Genomic DNA, 18,022 nt, shown 5'->3' on the forward strand with positions numbered 1-18,022 from the left:
TCGTGGGGCGACTGGCTCACTGGTCATCCTGTGGGGCGCCGTCTGCTGCTGACCTTTAGAGGGGCGGACGTCTGTCCTGCTTCAGCTCCGTCCACACAGGGCTGCCCAGGTCAGGCCCAGCCCAACGCCGAGGAGGTGCCAGGTGGCTGTGGCTGGACTGACCGCCCGACCCAGGAGTGTCTGCTGGACCCCAGGCCTGAGTGACCCTGCAGATTCCTCTCCAATGTCCCCCGAGCCGCCTCTCGCTGGGAGGAGCCAGGCCCTGCCGGGAGCTGCCGGGAAGCTGTTAAAATGCTAATGTGGGCCTGTGTCCACAGGGCAGGGTCAGCCCTCTGGGGCAGCTTCTGTCCTTTGGGCAGATGTTGTCACCGCTCCCTGTACGGAGGGGCTGGAGTGAATGGCAATTTGGCCTCTCATGTCCACCCCCACGCCCCCCCGCTCGTGCATGGGCCTGCCAGCATGGCTGGCCTCTGTCGGGGTGGACAGCTGGACAGGACTGGCTGGGGGCTGCAGCCTCCTCTGTCTGTGTGGCTGCTGGGGACTGGCGGGGCCCGAGTGTCCCCCAGTGTGATGTGCCCCTTACAGGCGGGCGCAGAGTTTGGCTGGACGCTCGCCTGGGAAGGGGCAGCTCCGTTCCAGGCAGCTGACTACGTGGCTCATGCTCACGTGGACCAGGAGGCGGTCAGTCCGGGCCGGGCTGGAGGAGGCCCCTTAGCAGCCTGCGGATGCAGCCGGCCAGGAGTTTCCCAGTTAAGGGTTAACGAGTGGACCGGTCACTCTGAGAACGTGGACCCGTGGTCTCCTGGGCCAGCAGGATGGGCAGGAAGTGGGAGGTCCAAGCTGGCCTGTGAAGCGCGGGTTTGGGACATGGAGCTGGGGGGCCCCGGGCAGAGAAACAGCAGGGGGAGCAACAGGCCGTCCACGGGGGGCTTGGCGCTGTCTGGGGGTCACCGGGCCGAGCCGTGGCATGGCCAGTCCCCGGGCAGAGGCGGGTGGGGCAGGCGGCCCAGGAGCACGAGGGCTCAGAGCCCAGAGCACCTCAGCGAGGGCCGTGGGGGGACGTCCACTCTCACCCGACGGGGCTGGACGCGGACTCAGACTTCAGCCACACGGCAGGCTGCCCGGCCCGAGTCCACCTCGCCGCCGGCAGCTCCTCGCCCGCCTCGGGGCCCTGCGGGCAGAGCGGCTGAGCCAGACGGAGGCCTCGGTGCGACGCCCGTCAGCTCGGTGATTCCTCACCCGCTTTCTGGGGCTCTTACAGCGATCGCACCGATTCACAGATCAATTCTCACATCAGACGTGGGTCCCCGTCATCATTTCCCAAACTCCACCTTTCTCCTGGAGCCCCTCCTTCCCCACCCTCATTGATCAATCATTGATATATCTGTTTATATTCACCCTCATTGATCAATCATTGATATGTTTATATTCACCCTCATTGATCAATCATTGATATATCTGTTTACATTCACCCTCACTGATCAATCATTGATATGTTTACATTCACCCTCATTGATCAATCATTGATATATCTGTTTACATTCGCCCTCATTGATCAATCATTGATATGTTTATATATGATTATTTATATGTGTATCTATTTCACTATCGTCCAGGCCCTGCCTCCTTCCCTGTGTTTGTCCAGAAGCCCCCGGGGGTGAGGCCAGATTCAAAACGAGGGACTCCACCTCTGCACAGCCCCCCATCGTGTCGGCCCCTGAAGGACGGAGCCCCCCAGCGTGTCGGCCCCTGAAGGACACAGCCCCCCAGCGTGTCGGCCCCTGAAGGACGGAGCCCCCCAGCGTGTCGGCCCCTGAAGGACGGAGCCCCCCAGCGTGTCGGCCCCTGAAGGACGGAGCCCCCCAGCGTGTCGGCCCCTGAAGGACACAGCCCCCCAGCGTGTCGGCCCCTGAAGGACGGAGCCCCCCAGCGTGTCGGCCCCTGAAGGACAGAGCCCCCCAGCGTGTCGGCCCCTGAAGGACAGAGCCCCCCAGCGTGTCAGCCCCTGAAGGACAGAGCCCCCCAGCGTGTCGGCCCCTGAAGGACAGAGCCCCCCAGCGTGTCGGCCCCTGAAGGACAGAGCCCCCCAGCGTGTCGGCCCCCGAGTGTCCCGTTGGCTCGTTTGCGTTTGCAGTGAAGCAGCCAAGGCTCCGGCCCGTGGTCGCTGCCCAGTCGCTGCCCAGCCTGGAGAGGCCCTCACGCCTGGACACTGGCTCATCGCTGACCAGGCCCCGACTCGGCCGAGTGGAGCTGACCCTTTGGGTTCCCAGGCCGCACACCTTCAGGACAGCAAGGCTCGTCTTGTTCGGGGGTTCTGGGGTTCGGGGTTCTGGGGTGCTTGGTGCTGGGCTGTTGGCCCTGGACGCTGCCAGGCCTCGCCCCTCGGCGTCTGCCCCCCCCCCCCCGCTGTGCACACGGCCTTAGACTCCCTGTTCCCGACGGGCCGGCTGCTGCTGCGCCTCGTCGCCCTCACTCTGTGCCCCCCACACCCCAGACTCCCTGCCGCACCCACAAAGCTGCTGGGCTGCGAGGCTGGGTGGCCCCGGGGGAGACGGGGGGCTGCTGCCCCGGGGGGGGTCTCCTTGGCCGTCCTGACACGGAGGGGGATCTCCAGGCCTTGCTTCCGCTGCACTCCCTGCTGGGCAGGAGCAGCAGCGTCACTAGGGGGCCACTCGGGGGGGTGGGCACTGCCTGAAAGGTCGACACCAGAATGACGCCCCAGAAAAAGTGGGTGCAGGGTTGCCACCTAAGTCGATTACTTTTTTTTATTAAAGAGTCACTTTATCGGGGGGCTCACGCAAATCCCAGCACAATCCACCCGTCCGTCCACCGTGTCCGTGGACACGTCGCCATCGTCACCCTCACAACAGCCCTGCGGTCAGCTCCCCACCGTCCCCCGTCCCTCGGGAGCCCTGGGTCATTGATAACCAGGGCTGACCTCCACGTCTCACTGACCGCTGCCTCCGCCCCCCTTTCTCTTGTCCGTCCCCAGAGTGCGTCACAGTGACCGGGCCGGGGCTGCGGGCAGTCAGAGCTCTGCTCCCCACCAGCCGGGCCAGGGACACCCTCCGGGTGGACGCTCCGACCCGAGCCAGCGGCCAGCGGGCAGCCGAGTGCAGGGGGGGGAGGCCCGCTCAGCAGCCGTGTCACCTCAACCCGGAGCCGCTCGGCCCGGGAAGCCCCCCGGGGGCAGGCGGCCTGGGGGGGGACGGGGGGGACGGGGGTTCTGTTGGAACCAGTGTTCTCGCTGCAAAAACCTGACGGCGTCCTGGAAGCCGCGCTGCTGCAGGACCCGCCGCTGCCCCTGGTCGGGCGGGAAGAGCGCCTGGCGGAGCCGCACCAGGTTGGCCACGGAGAGCTGGGGGGACGGGGGGGCGGGGGGCTCAGCCACAGGGCCAGCAGCACAGGCAGCCCCCCAAGCCCACTCACCCCAGAACGAGGCCCGGCCCGGGCAGGAGGGAGGAGCTGCCCCAGGCGGAGACTGTGGGGGGCCCTGTGCACTGTGGGGTGCACTGCTGGTCCCCACTTACTGCGTCCCACTAGCAGCTCCCCCCAGCTTGCTCTCCCGGGGGGGGGCAGCTCGGCTGAGCCCCAGCGCTGAGGGTTCAGGGAACCGGCTCTTTCAGGGGCCCGATCCGCAGGGGCCCCTACGTGTGGTCTGGGGGGGCCCAGCCCCCCACCTCCCCACGTGCTCGGACGCCCCTGGGCTGAGCAGACGGTGGGCGGGGAAGCAGCCCCCCCAGGCCTCACCCTGATGTCCTGCTTGGCGATGGTGACTGACAGGCCCGGCGGCCCTCGGTCCTGGGGGGTGATGTCCTTGCGCCCGCTGAAGGGCGAGATGGTCACCGTGCGGCCGGCGGGCAGGACGGGCAGGCTGTCGGTGAGGGCACCGTCCACCCAGGTCTGCGGCAGGAGCGTCCACGTCACGGCCGGAGGCCGAGCGCCGACGGTCTTCAAACGACCCGTCCTGAGCAGCGGCTTCTCGTCCCCTCCTGGCCCCCTGGGCGCCCCCCCCTGCTCCTCGGGGCCCACTGGGTGCCCCCCCCCGCTCCACGGCCCCTCGTGGCGGCTCACCTGCCCATCATACTCCACGGGCCTGAGTCCGGCGTACAGGGGCACGAAGCTGCTGGCCAGCAGGACCTGGACGGGGAGGACGCGCCACTGACCGTGAGCCTGCGCCTCTCGGACGTCAGCCTCTCCTGCTCGGACCCGGGACAGACGGACAGGCACCAGGGCCCCCAAACAAAGCCCGGCCACGAAGCCCACTGCCGTCCAGTGGACACAGCACCCCAGTGCCCACCCTGGGGAAGCAGACGGCCCCTAGCTCCCCCGCGACAGGGCTCTGGCAGGTCTCGGTGTGGCCGGCAGGGAGGTGGACGCAGGGGGACAGGAGCATCCCAGGACCCCCTTACGAGAAGGCCACGCCCACACGGCCGAACTAGGAGCCCCGGGGCCGCTGGCTTTCTGGCGCAGTGAGTGTTCGTCCAGGAGCCGTCCACTAAGTGACCCAACGGGGCGGCCGGCTCCCCGGGGAGGGTCTGCTGCGGGAGAAGCGACCTCGTGACCTTGTCTCCGGCCGGTGTCTCGGGAGGCCGCACTCACTGAGGGTCAGGAGCCGGCACCCGGCTCACAGGCCCCGTCCATCTGTCCATCTCCTGCCGCCCAGGGGCTTGCGGTGGACAGGGCTCCCCGGGAGGCTCCCCATTCTGCTCTGAAGGGAGGCAGGGCTCCCACCGTCCGAGGCTGCAGCCCTCCCAGCGGCACTGATGGGTGAGGGTGGGGAGAGCCCCCCAAGATCCGCCCCCCAGCGCCCTGCAGGGGTCACCGGCTGCCCTTGGTCAGGACGGAGCCTGCCCGGCTCAGCCGGGAACAAAGAGGAACGAGGACCCGGGGCTCCCGGTGCCGGGCGCTCACCAGAGAGGATGCCCGTCCACGGGGGGGCTCACGTCCGAGCCCCGACTTTACTGGGGACACAGGAGGGCGCCCTGCACTCTGGAGCCCCGGGGGGAGGATTCAGTGCAAGCCGGTGTCAGACAGACAGGCCAGGGGGGGCAGCACCGCGTCAGGGCAGGAAACGGGGGGCAGGACGAGGCCCCCCGTGTTTGGGTCCAGCTCCCCAGCCCCCCCCCCCTGTGTTACCTTGATGAGGGCGTCCCGCGAGGGAAAGCAGGAGACCAGGTGGTTTGTCCAGGTGCCGGTGTTGGTGACGGACACGAAGAGCCGGCCCTGGGCCAGCTGGTGGGCGCTGGCCGGGAGGATGGACTCCAGGCCGCTTCTGCGGGACAGGGCGCCCGGCACCCCTGATTGCCCAGCCGCGGGGGGCGCCCCACCCGGCCTCCTCCTGGGGAACCGCTCGCTGGACGCACCTGAGACGCGCCGGGAGGTCGTAGCCGGGGGTGAAGGCCCCCAGGGGCTGCGCCCGGATTTCCTCCGCAAGCCCGTGGGCGAAGTCGGCGCATTCCTGCCACCGAAGGGGCGCGTGAGCCTGAACCCCGTCCCGGGGTCCCCCAGGCCCAGCCCCCATGTGAGCCTGCACCCCGTCCAGGAGTCCCCCCGGCCCAGCCCCCATGTGAGCCCGCACCCCGTCCCGGGGTCCCCCCGGCCCAGCCCCCATGTGAGCCCGCGCCCCGTCCAGGGGTCCCCCGGCCCAGCCCCCATGTGAGCCTGCGCCCCGTCCAGGGGTCCCCCCGGCCCAGCCCCCATGTGAGCCCGCGCCCCGTCCAGGGGTCCCCCGGCCCAGCTCCCATGTGAGCCCGCGCCCCGTCCAGGGGTCCCCCGGCCCAGCCCCCATGTGAGCCCGCGCCCCGTCCAGGGGTCCCCCGGCCCAGCCCCCATGTGAGCCCGCGCCCCGTCCAGGGGTCCCCCCGGCCCAGCCCCCGTGTGAGCCCGCGCCCCGTCCAGGGGTCCCCCCGGCCCAGCCCCCGTGTGAGCCCGCGCCCCGTCCAGGGGTCCCCCCGGCCCAGCCCCCGTGTGAGCCCGCGCCCCGTCCAGGGGTCCCCCGGCCCAGCCCCCGTGTGAGCCTGCGCCCCGTCCAGGGGTCCCCCCGGCCCAGCCCCCATGTGAGCCCGTGCCCCGTCCAGGGGTCCCCCTGGCCCAGCCCCCATGTGAGCCTGCGCCCCGTCCAGGGGTCCCCCGGCCCAGCCCCCATGTGAGCCTGCGCCCCGTCAAGGGGTCCCCCAGGCCCAGCCCCCATGTGAGCCTGCGCCCCGTCCAGGGGTCCCCCGGGCCCAGCCCCCATGTGAGCCTGCGTCCCGTCCAGGGGGGTCCCCCCGGCCCAGCGTGTCCAGGCCCCCGTGTATGTATATGTGTGGATTGTGATAAGAGGTGTGTGAGCCCCGAATAAAATGCAAAAAAGCTCAGGCGCCGGTGTGATCCCTGCAGGTCCAGGGCCGCCCCGACCCCCAGGGGGACCCCGCAGACGCCCCGCGTCAGCAGCACGCGTGCCGGGCCTCCCTTTCTGACGCAGCGCGGGGGCCAGCTGCTGCCCAGCTACCTCTATCTTCCCGGGCGCGGTCAGCAGCACGCTGGCCACCAGGGACCCCGCGGAAGCCCCCGCGAAAGCCTGGACCTGGTCCAGCAGCCTCGGGCCGTGTCTGCAGAAAGCCGCTGCCGCCCCCAAGTGGTACCCGGCCAGGAAGCCGCCGGCCGAGAAGGACAGGCTGATGGGCCTCATCCGCTGCATCAGGGGGGGCAGAGACAGGGGGGCAGAGACAGGGGGGCAGAGACAGGGGGGCACAGGGCAATCAATTACACATGCTGTGACCCGGGCCCCCCACAAGCTGCCCTGAAATCTACCTTCATGTAGGGGTTCCCCGGAGCGCGGCAGGTGGGTCAGAACCGCTCACGGGATGCTGAGGGCCCCGTGCACATGCCGGGAGGCCTCTCGGGTGCTTTATTGGGGTGCGGGCCCGGCCACCCATTCGCTGATGGGGCGCCCAGGGCAGAGGGCAGCCAAGGAGATTCCCAGCCCCCCCCCCCCCGGGTGACTCCCTGATACAGAGCTGCAGGAAGGAAGGTGTCTGGAAAGCGGAGCTGCTGCGGATTCAGGGGGCCTGGTCGTGCAAGGGGTACGGGCCCCCCCAAAATACAGGAGGACAAGGGTGTTTGTTTTCCATTGTCTGGGGTTCCTGGCAATGCAGGCTAATTGAGCGCCGGTGTCTTGCAAGACCCAGTCCTCCTGTAACTTTCCCCTTCTCCCTTTCTCCTCCTGAACCCCAACATCCGTGACTTAATTAAGGCACAAAGGTGACCTCCCCACGTGCCGGGCGCTCCCACGCGGGGCGCTCTGACGCGTCCCCTGGATTCCGCACGGAGTCAGCATCGCCTCGAAGGCCGCGAGTTCGCTCTGGATTTTGGGGGCCCATTCCAGGAGCCCTGGCGGCAGAGGCCCCCCAAAATCCCCCTGGGGCTGCTCGCTGCAAGGACACGGGCTGCAAACCGCCCGCTGCCGCTCCCCTAAGGCCTTAGTCTCAGGTGGCTCTGGGGGCGCAAGGGGCCGCTCTTGGGGGGCGGGGGTTCCCCATAACCAAAGACCCCTGACCCCGGGCTGGGCCCTGCAGGCGGGGCATCCCGCTCTGCGTCCTGCAGGCCCGGCGGCCCCGCTGCAAACTCGGAGGGGGAGGGGGTGGGGGTGGGGTGGGGGAGGGGAGCGAGGTGGGGGAGGGGAGTGAGGTGGGGGAGGGGAGTGAGGTGGGAGGGGTGGGGGAGGGGAGTGCGGGGGTGGGGGAGGGGAGTGAGGTGGGAGGGGTGGGGGAGGGGAGTGAGGTGGGAGGGGTGGGGGAGGGGAGTGAGGTGGGGGAGGGGAGTGGGGTGGGGGAGGGGAGGCCGGCGTCCAGCCGTCCTGGGGCCCACTGCCCGCCGGTCCTGGAGTCGGAGGCAGGGGCCCCCGCGCCCCAACCCCCACCGGGCACCGGTCCCGAACCCCTGAACCCCTGAACCCCCGCCCGCGGCCCGGCGCCCGCCTCGCCCCGCCCCGCCCCGCGCGCGTCCTACCGCCGCGGGCCGAGGCGCTTCCGGGAGCGAGGAGGCGGGGCCTCGCCGCCACTCACCGCGGCCGGGCCTATCAGCGCCGGTCTTCCTGGTCACGTGCGCTCCCGGCACTTCCTGCGGAAGTGGCGCGGGTCCCGCCTCCTGACGTCATCAGCGCGCGCCCCCTCAGTCCGCCTCGTCGCGGAGGGGCTTGCGGCCCTCGGCAGCGGGAGGACGGCCCTCCCCGCGGAGTCGACGGCCCCCGGGGGCGCCCGCTTGGTGTACGGACGCCTCCCGGCGCGGCCTGCGGGCCCGGCCTCAGCTGCGGGCCCTTTGACCCTGACCCTTGCACCGGAAGCGGTTGGCCCCTCATCGGGTCGGCCTCCCGGAAGTGCTCCTTCCTAGTCCCGCCTCTGCGTTCCTGCCGCGCTCCCCGCCCCCACCCGCCCCCGAGCGGTCCCCTCACACCTGCGGGGCCCCCAGGACCCCCCCCCCCTTCCTCCCCTCCCCCTTCCTCCCCTCCCCTTGTCCCCCCTCCCGCCCGCGTTGGGTCCTCGCCGTCCGTAGGCTGGAGCGTGGCGAGCGCCTCCGTCAGCCCCCCCTCCGCCCGCGGCTGCGTGACCTTGGGCGGGGTCATGACCTCTGACCCGGGGGGGGTTAGGGTTGGGGGGTGCGCCCGCCGGGCCCTGCGCTGCATTGCAAGACAGAGACGCCCAGCTCTCTCTCGACTTAACGCCGTGACCTCCCGGGCGGGCGGGTCCCCGCTTTCCCACCGCGCGGCGGGCGGGGGACGCTAAGCGGGGAGCGCGGGGGGCGGGGGACGCTGAGCGGGGGGCGGGGGGCGGGGACGCTGAGCGGGGAGCGCGGGGGGCGGGGGACGCTGAGCGGGGGGCGGGGGGCGGGGACGCTGAGCGGGGAGCGCGGGGGGCGGGGGACGCTGAGCGGGGGGCGGGGGGCGGGGACGCTGAGCGGGGAGCGGGGGGCGGGGGACGCTGAGCGGGGGGCGGGGGGCGGGGAACGCTGAGCGGGGGGCGGGGGGCGCGGCGGGCGGGGGGCGGGGGACGCTGAGCGGGGAGCGGGGGGCGGGGGACGCTGAGCGGGGGGCGGGGACGCTGAGCGGGGGGCGGGGGGCGGGGAACGCTGAGCGGGGGGCGGGGGGCGCGGCGGGCGGGGGGCGGGGGACGCTGAGCGGGGAGCGGGGGGCGGGGACGCTGAGCGGGGGGCGGGGGACGCTGAGCGGGGAGCGGGGGGCGGGGACGCTGAGCGGGAGGCGGGGGGCGGGGGACGCTGAGCGGGGAGCGGGGGGCGGGGGACGCTGAGCGGGGAGCGGGGGGCGGGGACGCTGAGCGGGAGGCGGGGGGCGGGGGACGCTGAGCGGGGGGCGGGGACGCTGAGCGGGGGGCGGGGACGCTGAGCGGGGAACGGGGGGCGGGGGACGCTGAGGGGGGAGCGCGGCGGGCGGGGGACGCTGAGCGGGGAGCGGGGGGCGGGGACGCTGAGCGGGAGGCGGGGGGCGGGGGACGCTGAGCGGGGAGCGGGGGGCGGGGACGCTGAGGGGGGAGCGCGGCGGGCGGGGGACGCTGAGCGGGGAGCGCGGCGGGCGGGGGACGCTGAGGGGGGGGCGGGGAGCGGGGGACGCTGAGCGGGGGGCGGGGACGCTGAGCGGGGGGCGGGGGACGCTGAGGGGGGGGCGGGGAGCGGGGGACGCTGAGCGGGGGGCGGGGACGCTGAGCGGGGAGCGCGGCGGGCGGGGGACGCTGAGGGGGGGGCGGGGAGCGGGGGACGCTGAGCGGGGAGCGCGGCCCGGTGCCGCGTCTGGAAGGTTCGTCGCCATCGCGGGGCTGCGGGCGGGAAACCTGCGGCCGCGCGCGCTGTTGGAATCCGGTGCGGACCGAGCAGGGAACAGGCGCTGCAGCCGTTGGTTTTTTAGCGCGAGCAGGTTCCTGAGCCCCGTGCAGTCGGCACAGCCGCGAACGGAGGCTCCGAGTTAGATCCCCATCCCCCGAGGCGTCCTGCACCCGTTTAGCCGAATCGGGGCGCTGTGCCCTGTGCGGGGCCTGGTCTTGGGGCGCAGCCCTGCAGGTGGAGCTCGAAGGGGCTGCTTGCTACCTGTTGCTAAAGCTCCAGCCCAGCCCAGCCGTGGGTTTGCTGCCCACTGGGCACCGCGCTCCCGGCACGGTCACTGGTGCCTTCAAGCTGCCCAGCACGCGGCCGGGACACTCCCGGAGCCCCTGTAGGTGGAGTGCACGTGAGGGGCGCTGATAAACCAGGTCATCACCCCCCCTTAATGTCCAGGTGGCCCCCCAGCCCCCAACGCCCTCCCAGAAACTGACCAAGAGACTGCCCACCGAGGCAGGATGAAATCTGCATTTCAACACCAGCCCAAGAGGAGGGGGTGGGAGGTGGGGTGCGGTGGGGGATGGGGGGCTCCCCTCCTAGAGACCTTTGTGGACTCTGCTTCCGGCCCTGATGGCCCAGCCTCTTTGGGGGAAGCTTGTCCACTGCGGCGGATGGACGGACGTCAGTTCCTCGGGGCAGCCTGTGCCCACCCGGCACCCAGGGGTGCTTGGCTCAAAGGCGAGGGGAACACGCCCAAGGCCGTCCCCGCAGGCCAGCAGGCAGCGCCCAGCTGGGGAGTGGGTTTTGCAGGCGCCCGTGAATGTAGGGCGCAGGGCATCTGAACCCCGAATCCAGAAGTGGCCTCGGGAGACGGGAGCTCCTTCTTCTCCACAGAGCGCCCGGTGGTTTCCAGCCGTTGGCCTTGCCGATCGAAGCCCAGTGCCGACCGCTTGGCTGCCCAGGCGCCAAGGACTTGGGAAGGTGGAAGTCAATCAGGTCCTGGGGGTGACGGGCAGGACTCAGACCCTTGTGGGCCACCAACAAGCCAGGGGGTGGCTTCCCTGAGAGTGGGTGGGCGTCCACTCAGCGCCCGGCTCCCTCCCCGAGGCTGCCCAGAGCAGTGTGTGCTCCGGAAACTCCGCAGTGGGTGCTGGGTCAGTGCCTGCGGCCTCAGTGCAGCCTGGGCTCCCTCCTCCTCCAGCCTTCAGAGGCTGCCTCTTGAGCTGGTGGACTGTCCACTCTGTGTGGTCGTCCCTTCTTGTTCTGTTGCTTCTTTTGAGCTGAGGCCCGGTTGGTCCTAGAGAGTTATTTCTGCCAGTGCTGGACGGAAGGAAACAGTGGGGCCCGCTCCCTCCAGTTAGTGGACATCAGGAAGGCCCATGTGTGCCCTGGGTGACGTTGTTCCTTGAGCCGGCCAGCGCCGAGACTGAGAGGTTCCCTGAGCGATTGCATCCAGCGTTGCTTTAGGTTCGTGAGCTGGCCACTGAGGCACCGTCGTCTCAGAAGCCTGGGGGCAGGCCCGGTGGCCGAGCCCTGTCCGACCAGCCGCTCCCACTCGTCCGTAGAGCTGCCCCTGGGTTGCCCGGGCTGAGTCCACGCAAACACACTGCCTCGTGGGTCCCTCTCGGAGCGGCCGGTGGGCTTGAACTGCCGGCCTTTCTCTTGCAGCGGAGTCGTACTCGGCCACTGTGCTGCCCCCAGGGCTCCCAGGAAGATGCTGCGGCCACCACAGCCCAGAGGGACATTCTCTTGGGCCCTGAGGGTCAGCAGTGAGTGCAGTCCACCCAGGGCCAGTGTGAGCGAGGCCGACGTGCCTTCTCGATTTTGGGGAGTGATATAGGAACGAGGTGGAGATGCTGGTCGAGGTCAGAGCTGCCCCCTGGAGTGCAGGGAATTGCAGCTCAGCCCCGCCCCGGGCAGCGTCCACTGGGGCAGAGGACCGCCCATGGGTCCCCAAGGCTGCTGTCTCTAGGGAAGCGAGGAAACAGCCGCTCTTTCCCTGAGCCGACCGCTGTGTCCCTCTGAGCACGTGTGTCCCTCGGAGAAGCCAAGGTGACCTGCAAACGAGCAGTGCAAACACCCCAGAGACGGCTGGGGGGACACAGACCCGGCCCGGCCCCCGCACTTCGAGTGCAGCCCAGACTCCCTTCACGGTGGTTCCCAGTTGAAGGCCAGGACCCGGCTCAGGGGGCAGTGCCCTGCTCTCTGCGGGTGGACCGGGCGGCACCGTGTCCGGGTTAAGAGTGGCCCCGTGAACAGACGACACGGTTGCCATCAACTGCTCCCTGCCCTCGAGGCGACGCCGCCCCACCGCGGGCCTGCAGGACGGGGTACACCCATGGCTGCCCCTCTTCCTGGGAGCAGAAAGCCGCCTTCTCAAGTCAGCTCTGCCTTAATTCAGAGCTCGGGACGTGACCGTGGCCCAGGCTGTTGGGAAAAGACATTGACGTCGAGATGGCCCCCCGGGCTCCGGCGTAGCTGCCGCGATCTCCCTGTCTGTGCGTCTGTCCCAGCAGCCTGCGCCGAGGAGGACGGAGGGGGGAAGTAAGCTCAGCTGAGGAAGACTCGGGACCAGAGAGAAACAAAGTAACCTCACAGAGAGGAAGGTCCAGGACCCGAGAGAAACAAAGTAACCTCACAGTGAGGAAGACTCGGGACCAGAGAGAAACAATGTAACCTCACAGAGAGGAAGACTCAGGACCAGAGAGAAACAATGTAACCTCACAGTGAGGAAGACTCAGGACCAGAGAGAAACAATGTAACCTCACAGAGAGGAAGACTCGGGACCAGAGAGAAACAATGTAACCTCACAGAGAGGAAGACTCGGGACCAGAGAGAAACAATGTAACCTCACAGAGAGGAAGACTCAGGACCAGAGAGAAACAATGTAACCTCACAGAGAGGAAGACTCGGGACCAGAGAGAAACAATGTAACCTCACAGAGAGGAAGACTCGGGACCAGTCAGGTGGTGCTGTCTGTGGGGTCTGTCTGGGGTCTGTCTGGGGTCTGTCTGTGGGGTCTGTCTGGGGTCTGTCTGTGGGGTCTGTCTGTGGGGTCTGTCTGGGGTCTGTCTGTGGGGTCTGTCTGGGGTCTGTCTGTGGGGTCTGTCTGGGGTCTGTCTGTGGGGTCTGTCTGGGGTCTGTCTGTGGGGTCTGTCTGGGGTCTGTCTGGGGTCTGTCTGGGGTCTGTCTGGGGTCTGTCTGTGGGGTCTGTCTGGGGTCTGTCTGTGGGGTCTGTCTGGGGTCTGTCTGTGGGGTGTGGGGTCTGTCTGGGGTCTGTCTGTGGGGTCTGTCTGGGGTCTGTCTGTGGGGTGTGGGGTCTGTCTGTGGGGTCTGTCTGGGGTCTGTCTGTGGGGTCTGTCTGGGGTCTGTCTGGGGTCTGTCTGTGGGGTCTGTCTGGGGTCTGTCTGTGGGGTCTGTCTGGGGTCTGTCTGTGGGGTCTGTCTGGGGTCTGTCTGTGGGGTGTGGGGTCTGTCTGGGGTCTGTCTGGGGTCTGTCTGGGGTCTGTCTGTGGGGTCTGTCTGGGGTCTGTCTGTGGGGTCTGTCTGTGGGGTCTGTCTGGGGTCTGTCTGTGGGGTCTGTCTGGGGTCTGTCTGTGGGGTCTGTCTGGGGTCTGTCTGGGGTCTGTCTGTGGGGTCTGTCTGGGGTCTGTCTGTGGGGTCTGTCTGGGGTCTGTCTGTGGTCTGTCTGGGGTCTGTCTGTGGGGTCTGTCTGGGGTCTGTCTGTGGGGTGTGGGGTCTGTCTGGGGTCTGTCTGTGGGGTCTGTCTGGGGTCTGTCTGTGGGGTGTGGGGTCTGTCTGGGGTCTGTCTGTGGGGTCTGTCTGTGGGGTCTGTCTGGGGTCTGTCTGTGGGGTCTGTCTGGGGTCTGTCTGTGGGGTCTGTCTGGGGTCTGTCTGTCGGGTCTGTCTGGGGTCTGTCTGTGGGGTGTGGGGTCTGTCTGGGGTCTGTCTGGGGTCTGTCTGGGGTCTGTCTGTGGGGTCTGTCTGGGGTCTGTCTGTGGGGTGTGGGGTCTGTCTGGGGTCTGTCTGTGGGGTCTGTCTGTGGGGTCTGTCTGGGGTCTGTCTGTGGGGTCTGTCTGGGGTCTGTCTGTGGGGTCTGTCTGGGGTCTGTCTGGGGTCTGTCTGTGGGGTCTGTCTGGGGTCTGTCTGTGGGGTCTGTCTGGGGTCTGTCTGTGGGGTCTGTCTGGGGTCTGTCTGTGGTCTGTCTGGGGTCTGTCTGTGGGGTGTGGGGTCTGTCTGGGGTCTGTCTGTGGGGTCTGTCTGGGGTCTGTCTGGGGTCTGTCTGGGGTCTGTCTGGGGTCTGTCTGTGGGGTGTGGGGTCTGTCTGGGGTCTGTCTGGGGTCTGTCTGTGGGGTCTGTCTGGGGTCTGTCTGTGGGGTCTGTCTGGGGTCTGTCTGGGGTCTGTCTGTGGGGTGTGGGGTCTGTCTGGGGTCTGTCTGTGGGGTCTGTCTGGGGTCTGTCTGTGGGGTCTGTCTGGGGTCTGTCTGTGGGGTCTGTCTGTGGGGTGTGGGGTCTGTCTGGGGTCTGTCTGTGGGGTCTGTCTGGGGTCTGTCTGTGGGGTCTGTCTGGGGTCTGTCTGTGGGGTCTGTCTGTGGTCTGTCTGGGGTCTGTCTGTGGGGTGTGGGGTCTGTCTGGGGTCTGTCTGTGGGGTCTGTCTGGGGTCTGTCTGTGGGGTCTGTCTGGGGTCTGTCTGTGGGGTCTGTCTGTGGGGTGTGGGGTCTGTCTGGGGTCTGTCTGTGGGGTCTGTCTGGGGTCTGTCTGTGGGGTCTGTCTGAGGTCTGTCTGTGGGGTCTGTCTGGGGTCTGTCTGTGGGGTCTGTCTGGGGTCTGTCTGTGGGGTCTGTCTGGGGTCTGTCTGTGGGGTCTGTCTGGGGTCTGTCTGTGGGGTCTGTCTGTGGGGTCTATCTATGGGGTGTGGGGTCTGTCTGGGGTCTGTCTGGGGTCTGTCTGTGGGGTCTGTCTGTTGGGTCTGTCTGGGGTCTGTCTGGGGTCTGTCTGTGGGGTCTGTCTGGGGTCTGTCTGGGGTCTGTCTGTGGGGTCGGTCTGTGGGGTCTGTCTGGGGTCTGTCTGTTGGGTCTGTCTGGGGTCTGTCTGGGGTCTGTCTGGGGCCCTGCAGGGAGCAGAGGGGGAGACAGTGCTGTTCCCAGGGGCCCTGGGCCGGTGTCCACCATCCAGCACGAGGCTCGCCCTGCCCCTCCCACACCAGGCCGTGCAGGGTCCCCAGCCCCGGTTCTGCTCGGTGGGAATCACGGCGCCGTGCGAGACCAGCGTCCACGTGTCGGCTGGAGCCTCTGTTTTTACCCCCCGGGTCACTGAATATGGGACCCCGTCCTCAGAAAGGACAGGTTGGCAAACTCCGCACCGGCTGAAGGATCCCGGCTGCGAAAGGGCGGTTGCTTGTAGCAGAAGGGACCCTGAGCCTCCTTGTCACGGACGCTCCCCAAACCGAGCCCCCTGCCGTCCGTCTGTCCCGTCAGTGCAGGGAGGGAGCCTGTGGGTTTCCGAGGACAGAAGCCCGCCTTCCTCGCTTGGTATTGAACTGCTGGCCTCGTGAGAGCGTCACCACCAGGCCACTTCGAAGGGTCACAAAGCCAACGGGCATGGAGCTGTGTGCTTGCAGGTCCGTTGGGGCACGTGCTAAGTTTGGCTCACATGCACACGCCTGGACACGCGTGTGTGGTTCTTTATCACTAAGAATTACCAAGAAAAGCTTGCTCTGTGGCTCTTTACGGATTCGCCGTTGCAGCCCCAGGAGGCCTTTGGAAAAGACGGGTCTGAGCCCGGTGCCTGGGGCTGTGCTGACCCTCCTGGGCACGGTCACCGCCTCCTGGAAGCCACTGCTCACCCTTCCGGTGCCACCAGAGGGGTCTCCACACTCAGACCCCCGAGAACCGCGTTCCCCCCCACGCTGAGCTGCGTGTTTCCACCCGGACGGTGTGCAGGGACCGGCACTGGAGCCTCGAGTCCCAGGCGGGCTCGGCTCCTCTGGGAGAAGCCGTTTCACACACGAGGGCAGGTGGGATCCGCAGCTCTGAGCACCTGGGTTCCCGCAGGGTGGGCCGCCAGGTGGGCGGGGCCGTGGCAGGTGAGCCTGACTGGGGGGAGGGCTCCCAGGTGCTCAGGAAGCGTGTCCCCCCTGGAGATGCCCAGCCAGGCCCCCACCAGCCCTGGGGGAGGGCAGTGGTTTCCTGCCAGCTGCTGACCATCTGCTCGTCCACGCGCTGCCACAGGGAGACGGGAGGCTCTGCTCCGGGAGCAGTTCCCGTCTGGGAAGCTGTGGTCGCACCCCTGTGATCAGGAACCAGACTCAGGGCCCCCCCTTCCCATCGCTGCCTGTGGGGTGCCAGCCCCTTTCCCGCGGGGGCCCCGGTGCTGCTGCCACTCAGGGGTAAAGTAGAGGAGGTGTCTGAAGACCAGGCAATGCAGGGGCTCCCCTCTGGGACCCCATGACTTCAGGGGCCGGGTGTGCACACAGAGAATGTATTTCCAACCAGAGCCTGTCTGCTGTGGGGCGAGAAAGAGACTCCCCAGCTTTGTCTCCCCAGAGACGCCCCAAACACTCGGCAGGCGATGCGTAGACGCAGCCAGACCCCCGGCCGGTCCCCCCCAGGTGGAGCCCCCTCCCTGCTGGCTACCCCCCCCCCCAAGGCTAGCTGGGACCCTGTGGGTGCTGGGTGTCACCCTCTGGTAGGATCTTTGTGGGAACAGGTCAAACCGGCTCAGGGACCTCCCCAGCCAGGCTGCCTGCCTCCTGCATCTAGGATCCGCCCACTTTGCCCTTTGGGCCGTGATGATGTGCTAGGGGCTGGTGTCGGGGTGCAGGGGGACCATGAAAGTCTCCCTCATTCCAGGGGCCGCCTCGTAGCCGTGGGCTGCACCCCTGAAGGTGGAGAGCACGGAGGACAGAGGGGGGCTGACCAGCCCCAGGGCAGGGCAGGTACCAGGGCCCCTGCAGGGAGAGCGGCCGGCCGGCCAGCTGGCTGCAAGAGGTCACCTTCGGGCAGCTCTGACGGGAGGGTGCGGTGGGGACAGAACCCAGGATGACAGAGCTTGGGACTCACCGACTCTCCAGGGACAGGCCGCCCTGCAGCCCAGAGACCCTGCCCGCCTGGTCCTCCGTCGTGAGAAGGAAGGCTTCGTCCGGCGTCCCTGGGACCCCCAGCTGGCCGCAGAGCACCGTCCAAAGAAATGCCATGTCTTGGCCGCCTTGATTTTTTTACTATTTTTATTTTTCAGGGGGGAAGGACGAATCGCTGCCTGTCCCATGGAGGCTCGGAGCCCCGCGGTGTCCTTGCTGTCCACGCGTGGGGCGCGGTCAGCGGTCCAGCAGCAGCGGGACGCAGCGACAGGTGCCGGGGGAGCGCTGAGGCTGAGACATCTTCGGGGGCTGAGGGGCCAGCGGCCTCCCCCAGGGTCAGGGTCCCCCTCCGGATGCCCAGCGGCGGGCAGGGTCAGTCACAGGGCGGGGGCGCGGGCGGTACCTGGGAGCCGGCCAGCCTGTCGGCACGGGTGTCTGTGCCCCGGGTCTTGGTGACCCGGGCGCTTGCTTCCACACCTGGGTGCCCTGGTCTCTCGTCTGCTTTGCCTTGGGGGGCCCCGGACTCCATGGGCAGCCGGCGGTGAGCAGCGCTCCGTGGACGAGCTCTGTGCTGACCCGCCTCAGAAAGGCCTCGGAACAGGACACCCAGGCCGTCGGCACCCCGCCGCCCGGGCAGGCAGCCCCTTGGGGGGGCCAGCCGCTGCCTCTCTGCTCGGTCTCGGGCGGGGTGGGTGCCGCCATGCCCCTGCTGTCCGGCGGTCTGCTGCCCGGTTGCCCGGACACGCTCTGGAAGGTTCTAGAACCACAGGTGTGGGGGCTTCTCCCAGCATGCCCTGCTCTTCCTCCCACCGCTCCTCCAGGGGCAGCTAGGGGACCTCCCAGGTGGGAGCCTCGGACTTAATCCTCCTGCCGTCAGGGGTGCCCTGGGCCTGATCCTCCTGCCATTAGGGGTGCCCTGGGCCTGATCCTCCTGCTGTTAGGGGTGCCCTGGGCCTGATCCTCCTGCCGTCAGGGGTGCCCTGGGCCTGATCCTCCTGCCGTTAGGGGTGCCCTGGGCCTGATCCTCCTGCCGTCAGGGGTGCCCTGGGCCTGATCCTCCTGCCGTCAGGGGTGCCCTGGGCCTGATCCTCCTGCTGTTAGGGGTGCCCTGGGTCTGATCCTCCTGCTGTTAGGGGTGC

General features: G+C 68.6%; 1 protein-coding gene across 2 annotated transcripts; it reads right to left on the reverse strand.

The window, feature by feature from the left end:
- Positions 1-2,784: 2,784 nt before the first annotated feature.
- Positions 2,785-7,623, reverse strand: PNPLA4 (patatin like domain 4, phospholipase and triacylglycerol lipase). Of its 2 annotated transcripts, none has more exons than XM_075539233.1 (6): positions 6,569-7,623; positions 5,367-5,461; positions 5,140-5,275; positions 4,075-4,140; positions 3,751-3,903; positions 2,785-3,358 (listed from the first exon to the last, which is right to left on the reverse strand). In XM_075539233.1, exons 1-6 carry the CDS (start codon positions 6,680-6,682, stop codon positions 3,152-3,154), a joined length of 771 nt encoding a protein of 256 aa, XP_075395348.1. In that variant the 5' UTR covers positions 6,683-7,623; the 3' UTR covers positions 2,785-3,151. The 2 variants fall into 2 exon arrangements, with proteins under 2 accessions (XP_075395348.1, XP_075395347.1); XM_075539232.1 differs by having other exon boundaries at positions 6,494-7,623.
- Between the last annotated feature and the right edge of the window lie 10,399 nt (positions 7,624-18,022).

Source organism: Tenrec ecaudatus, chromosome X, assembly GCF_050624435.1.
Source record: "Tenrec ecaudatus isolate mTenEca1 chromosome X, mTenEca1.hap1, whole genome shotgun sequence".
NCBI classification, from domain to species: Eukaryota; Metazoa; Chordata; class Mammalia; order Afrosoricida; family Tenrecidae; genus Tenrec; species Tenrec ecaudatus.

What these genes read in the sequence shown, in the direction of transcription:
- PNPLA4 (XM_075539232.1), bottom strand. Translation starts at nt 6,682, where the DNA reads ATGCAGCGGATGAGGCCCATCAGCCTGTCCTTCTCGGCCGGCGGCTTC. An exon ending in CCGTGGAGTATGATGGGCAG is followed by an intron (nt 3,904 to 4,074) that starts GTGAGCCGCCAC and finishes CTCCTGCCGCAG; the next exon opens with ACCTGGGTGGACGGTGCCCT. An exon ending in TCGCCAAGCAGGACATCAGG is followed by an intron (nt 3,359 to 3,750) that starts GTGAGGCCTGGG and finishes CCGTCCCCCCAG; the next exon opens with CTCTCCGTGGCCAACCTGGT.